The sequence below is a fragment of the Hyperolius riggenbachi genome, chromosome 5 (assembly GCF_040937935.1).
Source record: "Hyperolius riggenbachi isolate aHypRig1 chromosome 5, aHypRig1.pri, whole genome shotgun sequence".
Taxonomy (NCBI): Eukaryota; Metazoa; Chordata; class Amphibia; order Anura; family Hyperoliidae; genus Hyperolius; species Hyperolius riggenbachi.
Genome location: NC_090650.1, coordinates 84323655 through 84348724, shown reverse-complemented (window position 1 = coordinate 84348724; position 25070 = coordinate 84323655). Strand labels below are relative to the sequence as shown.

At 43.9% G+C, this 25070-nt stretch overlaps 1 protein-coding gene across 3 annotated transcripts in view; it reads right to left on the bottom strand.

Annotated features, from left to right (window-relative positions):
* DLEC1 (DLEC1 cilia and flagella associated protein) overlaps window positions 1-25070 on the bottom strand; it is a 99425-nt gene that overhangs the window by 35331 nt on the left and 39024 nt on the right. For all 3 annotated transcript variants that reach the window (XM_068235935.1, XM_068235933.1, XM_068235934.1), the window contains exons 11-20: window positions 23079-23215; window positions 20378-20470; window positions 20162-20252; window positions 16771-16933; window positions 15445-15637; window positions 11134-11192; window positions 7133-7307; window positions 5311-5404; window positions 3349-3479; window positions 29-187 (exon numbers count right to left, since the gene is read on the bottom strand). In XM_068235935.1, the coding sequence (XP_068092036.1) occupies window positions 29-187; window positions 3349-3479; window positions 5311-5404; window positions 7133-7307; window positions 11134-11192; window positions 15445-15637; window positions 16771-16933; window positions 20162-20252; window positions 20378-20470; window positions 23079-23215 (1295 nt within the window). The remainder of the gene's footprint in view (window positions 1-28; window positions 188-3348; window positions 3480-5310; window positions 5405-7132; window positions 7308-11133; window positions 11193-15444; window positions 15638-16770; window positions 16934-20161; window positions 20253-20377; window positions 20471-23078; window positions 23216-25070) is intronic.

Here is a 25070-nt window from a genome sequence, read left to right as displayed (position 1 = left end):
AAATAGGACAGCCGTATAGTGATGTTACCTCCTCTCCTCTCTCAGCAAGACAGGCTCTGCTCTCACACATCTTCCATTCTGCAGACAGTGGACTGATATTTTCAATAGTAAAGGTGGTAAGAATGTTGTCACCTTTCTTTATTAGCCCCAGGTCCAGTGATGGGACACCTATAGAAACCACAGGTCCCTGCAAAAAACAACCATCAAAGACAGGAGAACATTGGATGAAGCGACCTGACTGTTAAAGTGAACCAGAGATAAAAATAAACTAATGAGATAAAAAATTGGATCTATCCTTCTACTCCTAAAAATGACTCTTTCAGATATCTCAAGGTTTTATTGTATGTATAAACATTTACAAAGCAGATTTAATGTTTCATAGTCTCTGCTCAACTGCAGTGTCTCAAGAGTCCCAGAGTGAAAATACACAACCTATTGACCTTTTTATCTTTTCCTCTCACAGTAAAAAGCCCAGGTATCTGCTTAGGAAAGTGTTTTATAGCTGAAATTTGTTATCAGTGAGCCGACTGAGTCCTGACTGGAGAAAAATTGTCAGTTCCATAGCAAATTATAAACTCTTTTAGGCAGGGGAAAAAAGAAAAGGAGCACAGCATATGTGTCCATATGCTTGCCACTGCATATGCACATGTCTATTTCACCATGTCACATGTCATCTCTGGTACACTTTAAGTTGCATATTTTGAGTTCTATGAAAGAAAAGCGCCTAAAAAAATGTTATCGATGATGTTGTTAAACAGCAAAAGCATGGAAAATAAAACCCACCCAGGTTGCCATAAGGTGATGTTTTTGATAACAGGCAATTACTAAACTATAATTCTACAACTAACCACTACACTGAATATAAGTTTATTATAATTGTATTACATTTAATATTAAAATATTTAGAATTGATTGACAGGATAAAGATCCCTGGGGGCCAAATTAACATTTGGTAGGACGGCGACGGAGGCGGCCTATGCGGCGTTACGAGGCTGAATCGAGACAGATTTCATGCTGAAAATGATTAGGAATCGGCCTGCAGTGTATGGACAGCGAACAGATCTTTCTCTAATCAGAGAGATATATCTCTTGGTCGATCTGCCCATACATCGTTAGATACCTTTAGCCAAACCTTAAACCTAGACCAGACAATTTACTACACAGTGCTACCATAATGATACACACATCAGTGTCACATCCATCCAAAATGTAGACTGAAGCCCCATACACATGCTCAACAGCAGCCTTTTATGCAGCGCATATATCAAACAACGTTTGTTGTGAAACAAGTTGAACAACCAGTTACTTGCTATTGTTCACACAACTGATAAGATGTCAAGTTGTGTGAATAGCAAGCTACTTTTTTTGGTTGTTCAACTTGTTTCACAACAAAAGTTGTTTGATATTTGCGCTGCATACGGGCGTGTACATCCACTGAGCGGATCTGTCAGAAACAGTCTGCCGACAGCATGTGCACACATGCTACTGTCGGCAGAACATCCACCCAGCGGGAGGGTCTAACGGACCCGTCGTTTGCTACAGTATGGCATGTGTACGCGCCTTAAATGACCCCTGTTGAGCGTGTGTATCGGGCTTGAGACTGTAATCTTAATCTTAGAAACCTCAGGCTTAAGCCCCATACACAACATAGCACTAACCGAAAGGTTAGGATGACTGATGATAACTTTTCTATGGGTTTTTCCAGTCATTCAGGAAGAGATATACAGTATATTAATGCTTTTAGACATCCTGAAGCAAAATTGAGTTTAGTGGTTAAAGTGCACCTGAATCTGGGAAAAAAAAAATTAAATGAGGCCCATGATGGGCTAGATTATCTCAGCCAATAGTCAGGCATGTGTACACAGGCCCCTGGACCCACAAGAAATCTGCTAGCAGATCAAATTACCACAGCAACGGCCGAGTGCTGTGAAGACCACCCTCCTTCGTTGTCCATTAAGATGGCCATACATCTCTTGACATGGAAGCCGATCAACCATCCGATTCGATAATTATTATTGAATCCGATGAAAATCGGTGCCGCCGAGAGCATGCTCGATTTACAATGCAGCCGATTTCAGGCTGAAATGGGTTGCATGTATCGATCGGACATGCTGCAAGATGTGGGGGAGTTGTGGTCGATCAGTTGCGCGGTGTAACGGTGAGGGATATTGGGACAGGCGACAAACATGACGAAACCCCCAATGCTGTTTCCCCTAGTGCATTATGTGCCCCATGTGTGCATTTATACATTACCTGTCCTATGTCGCCCACCCGTCCCCAAGCTAAACCCAGGCATTATGTGAAGCGCAAATGGAGGAGCGGGAAAAGGAAGACAGATGGGCGCCGCAGGACAGATAATGCATAAATGCACACACTGGGGCCACATCTATACACTGGGGGGGCAGCAGCGAGGCGGGAATCAGCCTGTGGTGTATGGGCAGCTGACAGATCTCTCTCTAATCAGATTCGATCAGAGAGAGATTTGTCTCTTGGTGGAATCTGTCCATCATTGCTAGATGTATGAGCACCTATAGTGCCCCCGCATAGGAAAAGAATGAGTCAGCACCTACACAGCTGACTTCTCTTCTGTGCAGCCTGATCCCTGACGGGCAACATCCATTAAAGGTGTGTATGAACCTTTAGTCTCCTGATGCTGCTCATTGTCTCTTGTAGACTATGACCATGGCTCTTGTCTCCCCTGCCTTCTGGAAGTTCCTCCAAGCGCCACTGAGAGATTCTCAACAAGCACTTACTTTTGCAATGCCAGCACGGTTCAGAATTCACACCTGCGTAGTTCTGTATCGCTCTGCACTGGTTGGAGGAACTTCTGAAAAAGTATTTGACAGAAGAATCCAATCAAATATCTAGAAGACTGAGGACGAGAACAGGAGAGCCCCGGAAGACAACGAGCCGCATCAGTCTACGGAGAAGGTAATCTAGCCCACCATGGGCTTCATTCATTCCATTTCACCCCCAATTAAAGGGTAATGTAACGCTTGTATTAAACATACTCATGTGTAAAGCCTGGTACACACCATGCAATTTCCCATCAGATAGATGGGTCGAATAGATAATTTCCGACAGGTCCGATCTGATTTCTGTCGTTTTTCTGATCGATTTGCATAGAAGTGATCAGAAAATCGATCTGAAATCTGATCGGGTCTGTCAGAAATTATCTATCGACCCATCTATCTGATGGGAAATTGCATGGGTGTACCAGGCATAAGATGGGATTCTGAGAAGCCAGACAATACACAGCACATATAAGTCCAGGCAATCGAGCAGGATCAACACTAGAGTATATGGTAGTACTTTATTTTAGGTTTTATGTTAACAGAAAATACAAACCTTAAAAGTGGCTTCCACATGTAAAGCCACGGGTTCAGGAGAATGTAATATATGGCAGTTCACATTCTCACTGCAGGATCCAGGCTTTAGTCCCGTAAGGATCAGTTCAAATTTACAGAACTTATGGGACTCTGAAAAAAAAACACTGTTATGAATTGACCATGTAAGCTGACAAAACAAGCTAGACTGATCCAATGTGTGGTCAGCTTCTACTCTCTCCTGGCAAAATACCATTCCAGATACTAAAATTGATCAAAAACCAACATATTTTTAATTTAAGAGAAATTGCACTCAAAGTAGTAGACATGCTGCCACCGCTGACCTCATTTAAGGAAGCATGCGGTCAATGATAACAGAATGCAGCTAAGATTACTCGATTTGCATACTTATTCTTATTCTGGCTCAGTTACTGGCAACATAATACAAATAAAAATAGAATATAAAAATAGTAAATCAGCATGAGAGCCAGAAAATGTGTATTTTCCAAATGATGACACAGATAGGGTAACCCAGCTAGTAAGTACTGCTTTGTATTCATGTACCAGGGTGTGTCAACCAGTCCACACCCGGATCCACCAAGAGTGTACGGATACACTGCAAAGGAAAAGAATCACCAGGTCTCCACCTAGATTTCAGCAATTATAGCTTTCTTTATTTAAAGTACCATAGCATAAAATGCACAACATTGTGCATTTTATGCTATGGTACTTTAAATAAAGAAAACTATAACTACTGAAATCCAGGTGGAGACCCAGTCATTCTTGTCCTTTGCAGTATTTTTCAAAAGATGGCAGTATTGGCAATGTGCATATTAATCTCGCTAGCGGTATCAATAATAATAAAGTAGTATTAAATGATATCCATGGTCAAAACATTTGCCAGATTTCTTTTAAAGCGGGATTGTCAGCCACAAAATTAAATTTCAACTACCCACTGCTCTGTGTTTATTACGTAGTCTACATGCAGTCTGCTATGCAAGCATTCCAATCTAATCATAACTGTTTCTGCTATAATGCTATCTCAGTCAGTCTGGCTTCTTTATGGTACATTGTCGGGGAGAAGAAGCTTGTTATCTCTCCTCCCACATTTCTGCTCCTCACTGATTGACTGAGGGCAGTTCAGTGTAACAGGCTGAGGCTGAAAAGGGAAATACACCTCACCACTCTGCAGAAGCTGCTAAAATACAATGTATGCTGTGCTCACATATGTCTACAAAGCAAGCTAGATATGACAATGCAGTTTCTAGAAAGAAAAAATGAGTAAGGGAGGAAATGACATCAGGACTGGCTTCAGTCGGAGATGCAGTAAAGATGGAAAATGTTTGGAACAGTTTTCTCTTTTTTTACTATATAGAATTTACCGAAATCAAATGTGGACAGTACAATACGTAGGTGATGTAAATAGAAAAAGTATTTATCTACTTATATATGTGTTTGCAGGTCCGGATTTACATTACAGGAGCCTATAGGCACAGATGTCCTGGCACCCTAGACTTCACCCTCTATGAATTTATAAGCCCCTGCTGGGCCACACCACAGGTGAGCTGGCTGGCCCAGCTGTCACTTCTTCCTTGGCCGTGATAGGTAGCTGCAGGTGTCCCTTACCATTAGGTAGCCAGATGTAGTCAGTGGGATGCTGAGAGCTGGATGAGCAACCTCTCATTTATGCTTTGCTCGGGACTCTGCCTAGAGAAGGAGGTAGGCACTAGGGGAGGGGAGTGAGACACCTTTTCATCATCAGGCGCCTGTAGGCATGTGCCTACAGTGCCTTATGGTAAATCCGGCCCTGTGTGTTTGTTTGTTTTTCCTAAAATAGTATGACTGTCTCTCCTGCTTTAAAAGAGTGCAATAGTTCCAAATGACAGACACAATTTCTCTCTTTCCAATTACATTAGCATAAACATTATTAGAAATATGTTCTATACAGGACCTGTATTACAAATAAAATGTATCCCAATCTTACCAATAGATCCAGAGTGCGGCTCAACCTGAATGATGTTTGGAGCAGTGATGTTATCCCACTTATACTGGATAGGGGATTTGCTGTTATTCCACATCTGCAACACAAGTATATAATATTACTGGGCGGAATTATTTGCACCACTGACAGAGGTGCAATGTATTTATTAATGGGCCTAAACATACTTTCTATTCAATACATTAGGAACTGCAGAAAAGTTTGCTCTCAGCAGAAAGTTCAAGACAGTTTTTCAGTCAGTGGGCGAGAGATCATTCTCTCATTGGTCATTGAGGTCACATTACATGCAATAAAATGTGACCTGACGTTCAGCCAATCATGGGCCAGAACCTACATACAGTAGCATACCTCCCAACTTTCTGAGATAAGAAAGAGGGACACTTAAGCCACTCCCCTGCCACACCCCTGATCACGTCCCCATCACGCCCTAGTCACACATACCATAAAGTTTTCATAAGAAAAATATGTTGTTTTATAATTCAAACCACACTGATCCTTCCTATCCTGGTTCATTTTCCTTCACAGTAACATTTTAAAATTAGTAATATATCAATTTAAAGGATGGGAATAAAGTTTAGACTCAATCAAACGCATGTTTAGTAGAGAAATATATATATATATTTACATAGAAAGAGGGACAAAATCCTGAAAGAGGGAAAAATGAGGAGGAAAGAGGGACAGAGGGACAGGGCTCCCAAAGAGGGGCTGTCCTTCCAAAAGAGGGACAGTTGGGAGCTATGCAGTAGGTAACATAACATCACTGCACATCAAAGCGATTTTTTTGTTTCCTAAAAGGTTATGGCATTTTTTACAATGATAAAAAAGTTTGAAATACTTAATTTGACAATGTCACAGATGAGAGTGCATCATTTAAATAGCTGACCAGAGACATCAAAGTTGGTACAATGGAATCTCAGACAGGGCCATATTTCTAGAAAGGATACAAAGGCCCAGGTCCTGGATGGCTGCAACCCAAGGTGGTGGCTGCAGGGCCGGTTCTCTCATGAAGCAAGGTGAAACACTTGCATCAGGCACAGAGATTACAGGGGCAGCATGTTTGTACTGTGTGTTTCCACTAACAGCATGCAGTCAGAGTAGGAGGAGAAGCGAGAGTAGAGCGAGGTGAAGAGGTCAACATTGGGGAAAAGCAGCTTGTTGTGCTGTGTGAGGAGTCTGACAGTGAGTGAGGAGGGGGGAGGCAGGAGAGCAGCAGTGTTTCATTGACTTTCACAGCATAAGAGAGGAGGTGGCACTGCTGTCCTGGCTGAGGAGGAATGGAGTGGCTGAGGGGGAGCTTGTCACAGACTCACAGCCAGCCAGTGTGCTATTGTGTTGAGCTGCAGCATGTCATGTGAGAACATTAAATGAAGCAGAGTAAATTGTCTGGTGCTGTCTGATAATTCTGAATCCAGGGGGTGGGTGTGGGGGTTATGGGTGGGGCGCATCCTTGTAAGTTTGTCCTTGGCAGCAAAAAGTCTAGAACCAACCCTGCGTCGCTGGGTGTGAAAGAGGGAGTTGATGCGTATGGAAAAAAAAGACAACTGCAAATGGGGAGCAATACATAAAAGGGAAGCTGCTGCCTAAGTGAGCAGTACATGAAAGAGAAGAGCTGCTCTGCATGGATGGTACACAAGGAAGGTGGGCTACTAACAAGAATGACCTAGGTGCCCAAAAAGTATGATTATTATTCTGAACCTAAGCCCACCAGAAAAAAAGCATTGAAGTCCAGTAGAACAGAAAACTACACCAGCACAGGTACTTTAATATGCTAGGTAATCAATACATTTGAAAAAAAAAAAAAACTTACGGAAAACTGTTTTCTCATAGTAGTGTCAATAAAACTTTCTCCAGAAAAGATGACGGCGTATGGTTCTAAAACAATATGGAATGGTTCTGTGGTCCCTTTCAACTCAAGGTCAAGGACAATGACATCACTTAATCTAGGAGCCAGTTCTGCAATGCTTGATGACTTTTTTTCTTCGCTAGACACATTGAAAAAAAATAATGAACAGTGTAGAAAATAGGCATACCATGGATTTAAAGCCTAACTGAACGCAAAATTTAAGCTGCTAGAATCTAAAAGCAGCAAGTAGTTTCATGTAAATTATTAGTACCGTAATTACTCGCATACACGCCCGCTCCCTCCGCTGCTATTACCTGTTCAGCCGGCGGCTGCTTCCTCTAATCCGGGTGCCCTCTCGCTCTGCTCTCCACTCTCCGTCATGCGTATAATGTGCATCACAGCAGCGCGCCCGGCGCTGCTGCTGTGCCGAGGCAGGAGAGAGCGGTTCCCCGCCGTTACCAGGGGAACCGCCCTCTCCTGCCTCGTCACAGCAGCAGCGCCGGGCGCGCTGCTGTGATGCACATTATACGCATGACGGAGACTGGAGAGCAGAGCGAGAGGGCACCCGGATTAGAGGAAGCGGCCGCCGGCTGAACAGGCAATAGCAGCGGCGCCCGCGGAGGGAGGGAGCGGGCGGGGGAAGGGGGGATCACTATACTGGGCACTATAGTGGGCACTATACTGGCTATACTGGGCACTATACTGGCTATACTGGACACTATACTGGCTATACTGGGCACTATACTGGCTATACTGGGCACTTTACTGGCTATACTGGGCACTACACTGGCTATACTGGACACTATACTGGCTATACTGGGCACTATACTGGGCACTATACTGGCTATACTGGGCACTATACTAGCTATACTGTGCACTTTACTAGGTCTACTGGGGCACTACCTACCAATACAGGGGCACTATACTAGATATACTGGGGCACTACCTACCCAGACTGGGCACTATACTAGCTATACTGGGCACTTTACTAGCTATACTTGGGCACTACCTACCCATACTGGGCACTATACTAGCAATACTGGGCACTTTACTAGCTATACTGAGGCACTACCTACCCATACTGGGCACTATACTAGCTATACTGGGACACACTGGGGGTATCACGCGGCCTGCACCAATCCAGCATTTCCTACCCCCGGGCTTATATGGGGGTCAATCATTTTTCTCTGTTTTTTAGGTAAAAGTTGGGGGGTCGGCTTATATGCGGGTCGGCTTATATGCGAGTATATACATTATTTTGTTTGGCCCTGCATATATGAATGTAAAAATCTTTTTACAGCATATCTAAACAGATTTAAGACCTGTTTATGCTGCTGACTTCCTGTTTAGAAAATTGGGTCTTGACATTCCACAAAGTATATCAAAGTATACACCGGCATTATGAATGACAAAAGCACCCACCCACATGGTTTCTTCTGATTGACCAACCCACCAGGACAGGAAACAAAATGTACTGCAATGCCTAACACACTTCTCCTATGGAAAAAAAAGGTTATGTCCACCATATTTAATCTAAATGCTGTTTATAGCCACTTGTCATTTGAACTGCTGTTAGAATTTCACTTATTCCATTTTGGGTTTAGTTGGCCTTTAGAATTCAATTTATGTATTATACCTTTCCTTACATCCCTTCCCCTTTGAGATAGCCATCAGAGACAGCAGCTCAGCTTCTGTTCCCTTCTTCCAAGGAAGCGGGTTGCTTTGTCTGTACTGATGATAGATATCATACTAACATAAATGGAGGAGGTGGAGCACATTTATTAGTGCAGATATGCTGTGCTCTTGAGGTGATAGCCTGACAGCTGGAGGTTGAACAATCGCGCCTCGTTTCTATGGGGGGGTGAGGCGGGTGGTTACCCGGGGCGCAGTGAGGGACTGGGGCGCAGTCACCACAGTGATGCAGGGGGGAGCAGCAGCAAACAGGGACTCAGCCGCAGGGAGGGGGGCCCAACTCCTCCCTCCCTCTTCTCAGACCCACCTCCATTGAAAAGATTTGTGGCAGTGCTATGGGAAGAATGCAAATGCACCTTCCCGGCTCCACACAAAGTTAATTGCCACTGAGCTGCTCTTTATCCAGCGCCGCTCAGTACTTCCTGTTAGCAGAAGTAGAGAGCGGCTGGAGACAGAGCAGCCTGATAGCCTGATGGCAACGAACATCAGGTGGAGCCCGGAAAGGTGAGTTTGCACTACGAGGCTTCCCAAGGCACTGCCACAAGTCCTTTCAATGGAGGGGGGAGGATGAAGGGCCCAAGGAGAGGGAGAAGTCAGGCTCCCCTCCCCACGGCTGAATCCCTGTGTGCCCGCTGCTCCCCTCTCTTTCACTGTAATCCCCCAGCCTGCTAAAGCTGGGGGGGGCACCTATACCTGGCTACCTATATACTAGGGCACCTTTACCTTGCTACCTATACTGGGGGCACCTATGTCTGGTTACATATACTGGGGCACCTATGCCTGGGTACCTATACTAGGGGCACCTATGCCTGGCTACCTATACTACGGGCAACTATACCTGGCTACCTATACTGGGGGCACCTATACCTGGCTACCTACCTAAGTGTACCTGAGACATATGGAGAAAAGGATTTTTGCACCCGCATAGTCCCGACCATGCGCACCACCCAATCCTCTCGTGACTGGGAGTATTTTATGCATGAGCAGTTAATTGGATCATAACTGCCTTTGCACAGAATGCACCCAACTATGGGAGCCTGATGGAGGATGCGCAAAGCCTCGAGCAGCACATGCACATTGACCCGCAATCCAGCTGGATCACAGACTTCACAGGAGTGTAACGGAGGGGACTGGAAGGACATTAAAGAGAACCCGAGGTGGGTTTGAAGAATATTATCTGCATACAGAGGCTGGATCTGCCTATACAGCCCAGTCTCTGTTGCTATCCCAAACGCCCCTAAGGTCCCCCTGCACTCTGCAATCCCTCATAAATCACAGCCACGCTGCTGACAAACAGCTTGTCAGAGCTGTCTGTGTTTATCTCTATAGTGTCATTCTGCTGCTCTCCCCGCCTCCTGCAGAACTCCAGTCCCCGCCTGCATCCCTTCCCTCCCTGCTGATTGGAGGGAAGGGACGGGGCAGGGACCGGAGCTATGCAGGAGGCGGAGGAGCAGCTGAGACTGACACTACAGATGTAAACACAGCCTCACAGCACGGCTGTGATTCATGAGGGATTGCAGAGTGCAGGGGGACCTTAGTGGGGTTTGGGATAGCAACAGAGGCTGGGCTGTATAGGCAGATCCAGCCTCTGTATGCAGATAACATTCTTTAAACACACCTCGGGTTCTCTTTAAGGGAGCTAACAGACTATAGGAGGCTGGAGGGAGCCCCAGGTAAGTAAAAATTCTTTACTCCCATTTATCTCAGGTTTAAGTTTACTGGGACTCATGCAATTTACGCACTGAGCTACACAATTTGTGTAACTTGCTATATACATGCATTACTTAAGTTGCTTGTGTAACAGGCAGCATAAGTGACCCATGTATATAGAGTTACACAAATTGTGCACCTCACTATGCAAATTGCATAAATCCAGGTAAATTTAACATTGGCTGTCTGTCTCATACTACATGGAGGTGGTAAAACTGGTCAGTGATTTGCCAATCAGAATTGAAAGTGTGTACCTGGCTTAAGGGTGCATACACATACCCAATTTTGACTGGCCAATTATTGGTCAATCTTACCACTTCCATGTAGGTTGGGGGCAAACAGATTTTGAACAGATTGCACTCATACTATACGGAGGTGATCAAATTGGCTCATTGTTGGCCAATCAAAAATGGATATGTGTAACAGGCTTAAAAGCTCAAATGTTTTTCACGTGAGCTGGCTCTTGTGAAACATTAAGGCAAAGAGTCTCATCTCTACTGCAGAATCATTAAAATAACTATGCAAGATAGAAGTTCAGTTATGAACAGGATTTAGTTTCTTACCTTGGAGGGTTTGGGATGTCATTTAATACCATCTGAGCCACACTGTGATATTCAGTAAGCTACAAGCAAAAATAAAATGTCATCTGAAATAGATTTAAAATGTATCATCAAGACCTAAAAATCTATATAGGTGAAACTCCCCCCTCCCCCCCCAAATAAAAAAAATAAAATCAGAAAATCGTGCAAAAGTCCATTTATTTCATTACCGGTAATTCAACTTAAAAGGTAAAACTTATATTTGAAATAGACTCATTACATGCAAAGCAAGATATTTCAAGCCTTTATTTGTTACTAGTGACCTAAGCCTGTTTAAATACAGGCTCTAGGTCTGTCACCGCCGCCACAGCACGCACCCGCCCACCGCGCCCCACCCCCTGGCCCCGTCATCTTCCTCCTCCTTCCCAGCGTCATCCTCCCAGCTCTGCGCTGTGCGTCTGTTGCCCTAGCAACCACAGGGACAGCGTAGAGCGAGCCGGATGAACTACGTGCACATGCGCAGTTCAGTTTTCACACGGATACAGGGACAAATAATGATACAGGGACAGTTAGAGATTATTATATAGGATAATTTTCATGATTATGGCTTCTTAGAGCTTATGAGAACCCCAAAATCAAAATCTCAGACCATTAGAGTTTTGTGGAAATGTTCAGTATTCTAGGCTCAAAGTGTCAGACTCTAGACAGCCAATTTATCCACAACACCTGCAAAGGGTTCCAATTTCATGTATTACTGGAATAAATGGACTTTTGCATGATACTCAAATTTGAGTTTCATCTGTACAGCTTACTGAAAAGTGCTCAAAACACTCACTGGCCCGCCCATATGCAATTCACAATTTCTCCGGAGTTTTCTCGTGGTGATATTTTCACACCTTGCCAGTAAAATGCCCTGTTAAACCGTCAGCGAGCAAGAAAATACTTAAAATATTTTTGACAGTACTTTTCACCTACTTTTTGGTACTCTTTTTTGATTATTACATGCTAAATATTATTATAAAAATACGGTAAATTTAAAAAATTATCTCCTAGGAGTTAATTGCATATGGGCCACTATATTCTATTTGTAAAACATTGATGAAAATAGGTGGGTGAGGAGAGACTTACCTCAGAGAAAACAGGAAGTGCTAGGTTTAGAAATGAAGTACTCATTTTTGCCACTTACTTCCTAGTTTTGAGCCAAAGTAGTTAAAAGATTGGCTCTCACAGCATCTCATGCCTGATAAATCTAGCACTGAATGGCTATGAAAGAAAAAGGAACAATACTTATTTTCTACCTAGGGAGACACCAGAGGGCTCTGTTCCACTGCAATCAATAGAACAAAATGGAACATTTATAGGGCAACAACAAGCACAGGTGGTCTCCTACTTACAAACAAGTTTTGTTGCAGGAGATTGTTTGTAAGTTGAGTCCTGTGTTAATCATGGTGAAACGTGGATGATTGCTTTATTTTCGGACAACTCTGGATCTGGACATATGGTACTATAAACTATAGTTTTGGGTAGTTTTAATGGGCTTGTAAAGTGTTGTAAACTAATCATAACAGTTAATGCAATACTGTAACATTTTACAACAAAAATTTTACAGTATTGCATTGTATTTGTACATGAAGATAACTGTTTGTACCTCTGAAATGGTGGAGTGGTTTGTAAGTAACCCTGTAGTTGCAAAACTGAGCTATTGTCTAACGCAGCTCAAAGACTATTCAGTCTATCCAAACTGCATCTGACATTCACACAGTAAGGCCTAGTGCACACCGAGCAGTTTTTGGAGCGATCCGCCGGCCGCATTCGCCTGGAAAAACGCTTGGCTAATGTATTGCAATGGGATGGTGCACACCGGCGGTTTGAGGTTTTTGCCAAGCCGCAAACGCACCTCCTGCTGCGCGTTTGCGGTTTTCGGAAGCGTTTCGTCCTCAATGTAAAGTATAGGAAAAACGCAAACCGCTCTGAAAAACACTAATTCAGAGCGCTTTGCCAGGCATTTTTGTTACAGAAGCTGTTCAGTAACAGCTTTTACTGTAACAATATGTGTAATCTGCTACACAAAAACGCACCCAAAACCGTTAGGTATGTTTAGAAAACCTCTCTAAACATACCTAGAATCACTCTGAAATCAGCTCCCAAAACCGCTAGCGTATTGCGGATCTGCTAGCGGTTTTGGTGTGCACTGGGCCTAAGTCAGTTGGGCAAACCCAGACAGCTGTGTAATAATGCAAAAACTGTTCATTAACAATGGAGAGAAAACTTGTGCAAAGCCAATCATGACATATTTCACAAAATCTACGTTAAACACAAGGCTAAATTGCGGCGTTAAGTCTATAAAGTTCATGCAATGATTAGTTTGAGGGACATGGTGGTATAGCGCAGGAAGTGGATCAAGTCTCCTTAATAGAAAGTGGAACACACAACAAAAGGGTAGGAGCCCAATATGGGGTAGTAGGTCAAAAAGTGGTAGGGCATAAATGAATCCAGAAAAGGTACTCACAAACCAGGATTGCCAAGCAGCAACCATCTGAAGCCTTGGCACTCCCAGCTCAGTTCCCTGCAATTCAGGCATGTTATCGACCTGAGGAAGTGGGATTGTAGCCCATAAAACGTGTTGTCTTATTTGTGCAATACATTCTACTTTCAAGCATACAGGTTTAGACCTTCAATATTAGGTAAGCTGTTTTTACCTTGATTTTAACACCATACCATTGTTTTAAACATTTTATACAATATCGGTGCCTCTCAATCCCATGTATCATATGGTGGTTTACTGGGTGGCCTTGATTGCTAGGGTACCAAGGCTGAACCTTGGCCAGGACACTGTCCGTATGGTGTTTCTACATTCTAACATATTAGCTTCACGTCCCAAAATATATTGATAAGTTATTCCCGCCTTAATTGGTCTTAAACTAGACTGTGTTAGTGACATTAGACTATGAATATGGTAGATATATGTAAGATGCTGACAATATATAAATTATAATAATGATGATTGTGTCTGCATCGCTCCACCATAGAAGACGCTGTAAGCACATCTTTCAGGACTACTCACTGAGACCAATCAGGCTCCAGCTAACATTTTTTCCACTGCAGATTAGAATTGAATGAAAATGTAATAGATAGCGGAGATGCCGCCGCAGCGGTGAGCGGCATAGCGGCTGTCTCCGCGTCTCAGCCGGCGGCCTTCGCCGCGCAGTTACATGGTGGAGTTTTGCCTGGTCCGTCAGTTGCACATAGACTGCGGTCTACGCGCGCGCGCCAGGCGACAGGACCTTTATGCGAATAGAAGGGGAATCAGCTGATCGGCCAGTCAGCTGACTCCAGCAGTGCTCCTGATTGGTTGAGTGACTGGGGCGGCGCTGTGGGGCGCTCTCAGTATATATAGGACCTGCCTGTCAGTAGCTCCTCGTCTGCTGTTGCAAATGCTAAGTGTTAGCACTCAGACCTTAGTCATATCCCAAAGTGTGCTAGAACCAGCAGGAGCTGGGGATCCACACTTAGTCAGATTCTGTTGATAGCTAAAGTACTAATTGAATTGTATTATTTGTTATGACCTTCTGCTAGCCTTGACTACTCTTCTGCTTACTGATTCTGTGCTTCTGCCTACCTGATCCTGTTGCCGACTCAGTCTGAACACTACTCTGATTTAAGCCTTCTTTCTTTGTACCGTATCTGTCCGTATGTTGCCGAATCTGCTTGTCTGACTCTCCTGCCCTCACCAGTGAGCCTAGTCCCTGATGAGGGATTCTCTGTACAGCTTAATCACCTGCTCCTCAGGTGACCAGTAGCTGCAGTACAGTCTTAATCACCTCAGGTGATTAGGAGTTGCAGTACAGTCTTGATCTCCTGCCCCTCAGGTGATCACCTGCTGCAGTACAGTCTGAATCACCCGTTTCACGGGTGATCAGTATACGTTGTCTTACTGTGCACCACCCGCTCCTCGGGTGAACTGATTACTAGTTCATCTGCATCTCCAGCTTGCTGGAGTGCTGATCCCTGTGTTTTATAGAGATATCTCCCTCTACCAGCTTCTCTGGGGGAGTTGGTATCTCTATCTGTATTACTGTTGCACCAAACACCTATCTTTACATCTGGTTGTCCTGTGTCTCGCTATACTCGCATTATTGGTGATTCTGCAGATCACCACATAATCAGGTATAGTATCTGTATTATTGGTGATACTGCAGATCACCAATAATCAGAAAATCTGTTCTTGCTGACACCAATCGTTACAAATTTTTTTAGAAATGTTCCTTGCCAGTACACAGGCTTCCCTTTTACTAGAAACACTTGCTGGGAAATGATAGCGGCTCTATTTTGTACCTCAGTGGGAGTGTATGTTGCAGTGAACGTGCGGTCCTGATGTGGCTGAAGGATGCCTTGCACTGGGCTTATCAGGAAAGCCGTACTTGTATCAAGGTTATGACTCCTCTCGGTTACATCCACCGATTCTCCTGGTACTAAGGCTGGTAAATTTGGCTTCATAATTTGCCAGTAGAATGGAATCTCCACATGCCTAGTGTTAGAAAAGCAGAAGTAGAACAACCACATTGTTGAAATTGGAAACAAGGTGAAAGGCATATAGACGCTTTCACTCCTCTCTATATCAATGATCTACACTAAATGCGCAGATTAGGAGATGGTGTTCTTATTTCAGGCATGAAGATTAAAAACTTACTAGGGCCAAAAATCAACATGACAGTCAGGCAACTTGCATTTGCTTAGACCACAGATGTTGAAATCCAGTCCTGGAAGGCCATATCAATGCCAGCATTTTGAATAGACTGATAAAAGGAAAAATGTGTTCTACTTGATGAACCATTACTTTCCTGATTCAGTCTCATCAATTAATTAGAGCCGTGCCAAAAATGTGTGAGGACCTCGGCCTCGAGGACTGGAGTTTGACATCCCTGGTTTAGAGGGAAAACACAAAGTAAAAAGAGAAAGATATCCTGAGATTACCGGTACCTACTAGATCATTAATAGCTAAATTAAAAAGGATTGGACCTAGTACTGCCCCTTGCAGGACCCCCCTGCTAATAGTTTATCATTTTGAATATGATGCGTTTACCACCACTCTATGCCTTCTGTTCCTTAACCAGTCTCTATCCATATGCACATTTTCTCCTAGTCTCTGTATCCCCAGTTTCTGCACCAGGCAATTGTGGGGAACAGTGTCAAAGTTTGCAACGTCCAAGTACACTACATCTATGGCTTCCCCAAAATCTAAATATCTCAAGTACCCCTTGACACATATATTTAATACTAATTAGTAATTGTTTCTAATCAGTTTCCAGACATTTATTATTGCTTTTTAATTATCTAAAACACAAATTTGATGGTGTAGTTTATATAGGATTTTCATTTTTTAAACTAAATTTGTTATACTTAACTATATCAAGTTCAAGAACCCCCTGGACCCATCAGAAGTACCCCCTGGGGTACGCGTACCACTAAAGAGAACCTAGGTTCTAGAACACAAGTGTTCATTTGAAACTACTTCATATTTTCCTTTGGGTATACCAGAACCTAGAGAAACAAGAACTTTCACAGATTTAAAGTTGGCAAAATATAGGGTAGCCTCGATATCTCTTTGGCTGCAGGGGATTTTTAGCATCAAGCATTAACTCCACTGGTTAGCCTACTTACGTTGTGTTTCTTATAACAATGCTCTTCCGTATCGTAGAATGTACATTTGCACTGGGAAAACATATTAGATGTTCAGCTTTGACATCAGCAAGTTTGCCAGGACCTGGACTGTTCTCACCCTCACCAATGGACACCAGTTCCAGTCCCACCAACTGGCCATATCCTGATAACCAAAGAAAGAACAAAAGACTTATGAAGATGATCAATTATTTTAGGGTAGGAAAAACTTTGTAAAAAAAAAGTGACGTGAATTGTTGCTTAAGTCAAACTTGCAGTCAAGTGCAGAATGGAAACTCAGACTTTACTGGCGGCATGCTTGTTCCAAGTCCACTGGTTTATTCAGTAATGAAGACAGGTTTACAATGACAGACTTGGGACTGCAACCTTAAATGCAGGTAAGCAGTGATATTGTCCTAATTTCTATGCAAATATTTTCAATTCACAGGCCACTCTGTGTATTTAACAGGGTAAAACGCACAACGTGTAGTTTCAGTAAAGTCTTTTTTGTGCATGTTTAACTTGTAGCTTATCAGTGAAGACATAACCCTTCCTCTCACAAGATATTGAAAAGAAGGGAACACTGAGAGCCCGATAAGGTGTAGTATGTAAATTAATGGGTAATGGAGAAGTATATATAATATAGATATACTCACAAATCAGGGTTACCGCATAGGCAACCACTGTGTAGGCAGGTGAGGAGATTAGACCTGTCCTCACTCAGGGTTAAGATGTTGCTCTCTGTAGATCAGGAGAAGAAAAGGGGGTCTACCCCTCCACCAGGGGTGGATGCTGATAATGTAAGGAGAACAGAGGCGCCAAAATAATAAAATGTATTTAAAAGCTTTACAAATTCCTTGGGAGGCAGTGGTGGACTCACCTCCCCGAAGCAGACAAGATACTGTAAATTTTTATACAGAAAAGTATATTGAAATACTCCAACATACAATGCAACGCGTTTCGCAGGTATATTCCCGCTTCCTCAGGCAATAACGGAGAGGAGTACTCACAGTATAGTCAACAGATCACAGAGGCTCTTATCGTGACCTGTTGACTATACTGTGAGTACTCCTCTCTGTTATTGCCTGAGGAAGCGGGAATATACCTGCGAAACGCGTTGCATTGTACGTTGGAGTATTTAAATAAACTTTTCTGTATAAAAAATTGCCAGTATCTTGTCTTCTTCGGGGAGGAGAGTCCACCACTGCCTCCCGAGGAATTTGTGAAGCTTTTAAATACATTTTATTCTTTTGGCGCCTCTGTTCTCCTTGCATTCTTACAAGATATTATACCTTTAAACATTTTACCATTCTTGGGAGATTCTATCTTGTTTCATGTATACTGTAATTCATTTTTTCATAATTTTTACCGAGGAGCTTGCTGCATGCGGAAATCTTACTAATGGTGGCCATACATGGTACAATAAAAACGTTCGATTATCCCGTTTATTCGATCTAAATGATCGAATCGAATGAAAGTTAAAAAAAATGGTTTTTTTTCGATCAAGAAATTCGAACGATTATCCTGTTTTTTCGGGACAAATGATCGGACATGCTGGAAGAAAAAATGTATTCGATCTAACGGAATAATCGAACTAAATTATCTAATTGAAAAATTTTTCAATTAGATAATTTAGTTCGATTATTCCATTAGATCGAATATAAAGATTTTTCCAGCATGTCCGATCATTTTTCCCGAAAAAAAACGGGATAATCGTTCGAATTTCTTGATCGAAAAAAAATAATAATATTTTCAACTTTCATTCAATTCGATCATTTAGATCGAATAAACGGGAAAATCGAACGTTTTTATTGTACCGTGTATGGCCACCATAATGGTGCCCATACACGATACAATAAAAACGTTCGATTTTCCCGTTTATTCGATCTAAATGATCGAATTGAATGAAAGTTGAAAATATTTTTTTTCGTTCAAGAAATTCGAACGATTATCCCGTTTTTTCGGGAAAAATGATCGGACATGCTGGAAAAATCTTTATATTCGATCTAACAGAATAATCGAACTAAATTATTTAATTGAAAAATTGTACCATGTATGGCCACCTTTAGAGTGATGGAATGAGAGGGGATGGCCCGTTCTAAAAATTATCCTCCTCCCTGAAATGTGGTTTCCTAGACATCTGACAACTGTGAGTAGATTGCAACATATTAATAAGAGTGTCCACACATATTCCTGTTTTAGAGGGTTCACACTTACTTCTAGAAAAAAGCTTGAGCTTTTCTGCATATGCCTTTGTGCCGTTTTGCATTTTTATATGTTTGTTTCACCTGCATTTTCATTGCAATATTTCTGTGTTTTTGATGCTTGTTTTTTTTTTCCATCCACAGTCAGCAGACCAGACACGAGAACAGGAAATACATTATCATGCACAATTTACATTAAAAAAACGCATGTAAAAATGCAGATTTAAAGAAGAAAAAAAAGCAGTACATAGACGTTCTTACTGAAATAAAGGAAGATGGTATGCAAAAAAAAATGGCGCAGGATGTCAGTTTTTAAATGCAGAAAAAATGCAATGCAGAAATTGCTAGCATTTTTACACGTTGCAGTAGGCCCAGAGGAATATACTAGTTGTTCAGCAAACTGCAATTTCGCATAGCGTGAAAAGGCATAAAAATGTAACTAGTATGAACGCGCCTTTAAAGGGAACCAGAGACGAAGCACCCTTGTGTATTTTACCATATATATCAGTAATAACATTAGAGAAAACACTTACCATGCTCTCTTTTTCATCCTCACTGCTAAAAGTGTCTGTTATCAGCTGTGATAAGAATCCCGGACTGAGCATTCAGTCTGGCTTTGCAGGCAATAATTATAGCTGAGTCATTATAGCAGAGCCACAAGGGGGCAGGCTTGGGCTTGAAAAGACACCAGAGAAGACAGACTCAGTTATAATCTTTCGGTAGCAAAGCCAGACTGAATGCTCAGTCGGGGATTCTTATCAGAGGTGATAACAGTCAGATTAAACAGAGAACAATGAAACAAAGAGCAGATTAGGTTTTTACTGTCATGTTCCCACTGATTTATAAGGTAAAATACAAGAGGGTGCTTCATCTCTAGTTCTCTTTAAGGTAGCCATACACTACAATTTTTTACAAAATTAGACATTCGACGAGACAGAAACATCTACTTGATCGTAAACTGATGTGGGAGTAGTTACAATGGTTATTGCAATCGAAAGACTGAACCGCAATGTTGGTTTTTGGTCTGTCAATCATATTTTGGCTGCTAAGCCATGGTTACACTCTTCTATGTGAACTACAATTACGTTGACATTTATAGTTTCAGTTATGCAGATTTTTAATTATGTCTATAGTATTAGAATATAACTTTATTCTGTTTTATAATGTCAATTCCTAACTGGCTTCCCAACCTCTGAGTGTGAGCTCCTTGACTTGGCAGTTGTCACAGACAATGGTAAAGTCCTGGATGTAGGGCTCCGGGGATGGAGGGAAAAAGACAACCTACAAAGGAGAACAGTAAAAAGAAGGAATTGTGAGAACATAAACATACTAAATGGGTGGAAGGTAAGCAAAGGCTACACAAAAGCCCATGAAAATGACTGATTTGTTAAGTACCAGAAACTAACCTCGATAACGGTCTCTTGACCAGGATATAACTCGAACGTGGCAGGGCGGATTCCAAAGGGTGTCTGCTCTACGAATCCTGCTGTCGCTACACTCTTCACGGAGGAATAATACAACAGTTAAACAGGTGGTACAACTAGAATGGGGGAAGTTTATAATACAGGAAGTGTTTGGAAATCTTGTCATTGGACAGAAGATGAGCAATAAATAGACTTTTTTTTTTTTTTAATAATAAAGTTACCCTTTTCTGGTTTGATGCATATGAATCCACCAGTATATCATGAAACAGAAGTGTTTAATAAGAGCGTAAACATTGTTTTGTTTCTTACCCTGAAAAACTTTTCTTCTATGTTATACAACCACATTTAAAATTCCTGCAGGTCACTAAAGTTGTAACTGACCCCTAGGAGATCACTCTCCATTCTGATGACTCATGCTGGCTTCTCTCCCCAGTGGCATTTCTACCATCAAGTGGCAAGAGTGACCCGCCCCGGGTGTCTTCATGGTGGGAGGGTGTGACACCCGGAGACCTGTGCAGCAACCCTGTCTGCTGTGCTGGGCTCCCCCTCCCCAGTTTGGATGCTTTGTGGCCTAAGGTCTCACCCTTTGCAAGGGCCTCGGGCTGGCCTGCCTCCCTGTGTTCCCCTCCCTCTCATCTCTCCGTTCAGACCTGCAGATCAGTGTCGCGGCGAGCGGAGACAGACCTGCAGATCAGTGGCGCGGCGAGCTGAGACAGACCTGCAGATCAGTGGCGCGGCGAGCGGAGACAGACCTGCAGATCAGTGTCGCGGCGAGCGGAGACAGACCTGCAGATCAGTGGCGCGGCGAGCGGAGACAGACCTGCAGATCAGTGGCACGGCGAGCGGAGACAGACCTGCAGATCAGTGGCGCGGCGAGCGGAGACAGACCTGCAGATCAGTGGCGCGGCGAGCGGAGACAGACCTGCAAATCAGTGGCGCGGCGAGCGGAGACAGACCTGCAGATCAGTGGCGCGGCGGGCGGAGACAGACCTGCAGATCAGTGGCGCGGCGAGCTGAGACAGACCTGCAGATCAGTGGCGCGGCGAGCTGAGACAGACCTGCAGATCAGTGGCGCGGCGAGCGGAGACAGACCTGCAGATCAGTGGCGCGGCGAGCTGAGACAGACCTGCAGATCAGTGGCGCGGCGAGCTGAGACAGACCTGCAGATCGGAGATAGACCTGCAGATCAGTGGCGCCGCGAGCGGAGACAGACCTGCAGATCAGTGGCGCGGCGAGCGGAGACAGACCTGCAGATCAGTGGCGCGGCGAGCGGAGACAGACCTGCAGATCAGTGGCGCGACGAGCGGAGACAGACCTGCAGATCAGTGGCGCAGCGAGCGAAGAAAGACCTGCAGATCAGCGCGGGACCCACCGAACAGAGCAGAGCACAGTAAGCATCCCCGACTGACTTCATATGCGGAAGTGACGTCACTCGTCACTTCCTGCATTTGAAGTGACTGTGACTGGCACGGCTGCTTACTGTGCGCTGCTGTGCCCACTAAGTCCCACGCTGATCTTAGGTCTTTCTCCACTCGCCGCTCTTACCTGCAGGTCTGTGCCAGGGGAAGGGGGGGGGGGGGGGAAAGAAACACCACCTATCTATCTACTTACCACCTATACTGGGGGGGCACCTTACCACCTATACTGGGGGGGCACCTTACCACCTATACTGGGGGGCACTTTACTACCTATACTGGGTGACACCTTACTACCTATTCTGGGGGGGGGGGGCACCTTAACACCTATACTGGGGGCCACCTTGCCAACTATACTGGGGGACACCTTAACACTTATACTGGGGGGCACCTTACTACCTATAATGGTGGGGACCTTACCACCTTTACTGGGGGCACCTTACCACCTATACTGGGGGTTACCTTACATACTTATGAGATATCTGGCCACCTGTACTGGGGGTGGGGTTGGTACCTGCATATGGCTATATATTGGTGGCTCCACCAACATCATGTCATGGCCACACCCACTTTGCCTCAGAGGAGCTCACAATCTAATCCTACCACTGTCTAGCTGTCATGCTCAATACTTTTGCTTTTTTTGTGTGTCTGTGGATAATCAGCACCGGGTGTTAAATACCCTAAGCCAGGTATGCCATAACCTAGGTATGCCACTGTTTCTCCCTGTAGTAGACAGTATACTATGAATCATCAGAAGGAGAGGATGAGAAAAGAAAATGTGGCAGTCAGCAAATTCAGCCAATAACACTACTACACTAACACTAGTAACTAGTGACACTAGTTGAATTGAACTGCACAGCTGGTTGGAAAAGACAGATTAAAATAATTTCAGGGTAAGAAACAGCATCTGTGCTTTTAATCAACACGTCTGTTTTGGGATTTACCATAAATTCACTACAGGGTCACTTTAAACAGCTGCCGAACTGCCTGTGCTTGGTCAAACGCTATTCATGGCTGTTCTACACCCACATCCCACCAATTCAGGTGAGTCCTGGCAGGGCAGTAGCTCATCCATCATATGTATACTGTGAGTGCACTTTTTGTCTTTCATCCTTACAGTGGATCATCAGGCTGCCCAGTACCTCCTTTCGCCTGATTGCACTGCACACCAGGGTCATCCAGCCCTAACCCTACTCCTCCAGGATATAGTGAAACATTTCGAAAATATCAAAGCTAAAAGGTACGAAGAATAAGAAAACCGGCATTACTCTGAAGTTTGGAGGAGGCCACACACTTTTGGGCATTATGCAGAAGCTTCCACGACTCAGCCCATCATTCCTGCAGAGGAACTCAAAGAACTTCAGCCCTCCAGCTAAGCACGGACCACAGTCCAGGACCCGAGGCACTGCACAGACATAAGTAAAAGTCACCACTTCAAATAACAGGGAACACAAACACATAAAAATGTTTAATGTAAGAAGAATGATGTAAAGGATGCACTTTATCCTGGAATTAGTAACAAAAGACAATACCACTCAATGAGAATTTTGTTTACATTTTTTTATAACTAAACTCCAGGCAAATAGCTAAATATACAAATAGAATACGCATAAGTGAATAGTTTTAGGATTTAGAATTCTGCCCAATTCTGTTCACCCAGCACAGCCCTGCAAGTGTGTTTCCAACTCCCACTGGAGTTAAGCAATGGACACTGGTCACTGACCTGATTGCAGCCTGGTGACTGGACCATGAAAGCAGAGGCGTAGCTAGGGTTTTCAGCGCCCGGGGACAAAGACTATTAATGCGCCCCCTAAGGTGAAGGGTCGTGACCAAATGTGGGCGTGGTTATGGGTGCTCCACATTTGGTCATGCTCCTTCAAATGTACATGGAGGTTAGCAGGCTCACGCTCACCCACCCTCCCTCAGTATGTACCTTCCAGCATGTTCCAAGACAAATTCAGCAATCATGAGCCCCCCCCCCCATCAAGACAAATTCCGCAATCATGAGCAAACATGAGGCCCCCAACATGACCAACTCAGCAATCATGAGGCCCCCAACAAGACAAATTTAGCAATCCTGAGGCCCCCAACAAGACAAATTCAGCAATCATGAGGCCCCTAACAAGACAAATTCAGCAATCATGAGGCCCCCAACAAATCATGAGGCCCCCAACAAGACAAATTCAGTAACCATGAGGCCCCCAACAAGACAAATTCAGCAGTCATGAGGCACATAAATAGACAGCATTTCACATAAATAGGCAGAATGCCCCCTTAATATGGTAGACACCTCTCACCTGGCAGCAGTTCCCCAAAATACACTCAATCTGACAGCAGTGCTTCCCCAAAAATAGGTAGCCCCAGGTCTATAGGTGTTCCCAGAATAGGTGGCCAGCAGTATAGATGTCCCCAGAACAGGTAGCCAGGGGTAGAGATGTCCACAGAACAGGTAGCCAGGGGTATATTGTGCCCAGTATATGTAGGCAGGGGTATGTGTCCCCAGTATATGTAGCCAGAGGTATATGTGCCCAGTATATGTAGCCAGGGGTATATGTGCCCAGTATATATAGTCAGGGGTATATGTGCCCAGTATATATAGCCAGGGGAATATGTGCCCAGTATATGTAGCCAGGGGTATATGTGCCCAGTATATGTAGTCAGGGTTATATGTGCCCAGTATATGTAGCCAGGGGTATAATATGTGCCCAGTATATATAGTCAGGGGTATATGTGCCCAGTATATGTAGCCAGGGGTATATATGCCCAGTATATGTAGCCAGGGGTATATGTGCCCAGTATATGTAGCCAGGGTTATATATGCCCAGTATATGTAGCCAGGGGTATATGTACCCAGTATATGTAGTTAGGGGTATATGTGCCCAGTATATGTAGGCAGGGGTATATGTGCCCAGAGTAGGTAGCCAGGGGTATATGTGCCCAGAGTAGGTAGCCAGGGGTATATGCCCAGTATATGTAGTTAGGGGTGTATGTGCCGAATATATGTAGGCAGGGGTATATGTGCCCAGAGTAGGTAGCCAGAGGTATATATGCCCAGAGTAGGTAGCCAGGGGTATATGCCCAGTATATGTAGTTAGGGGTATATGTGCCCAATATATGTAGGCAGGGGTATATGTGCCTAATATATGTAGGCAGGGGTATGTGTCCCCAGTATATGTAGCCAGAGGTATATGTGCCCAGTATATGTAGCCAGGGGTATATGTGCCCAGTATATATAGTTAGGGGTATATGTGCCCAGTATA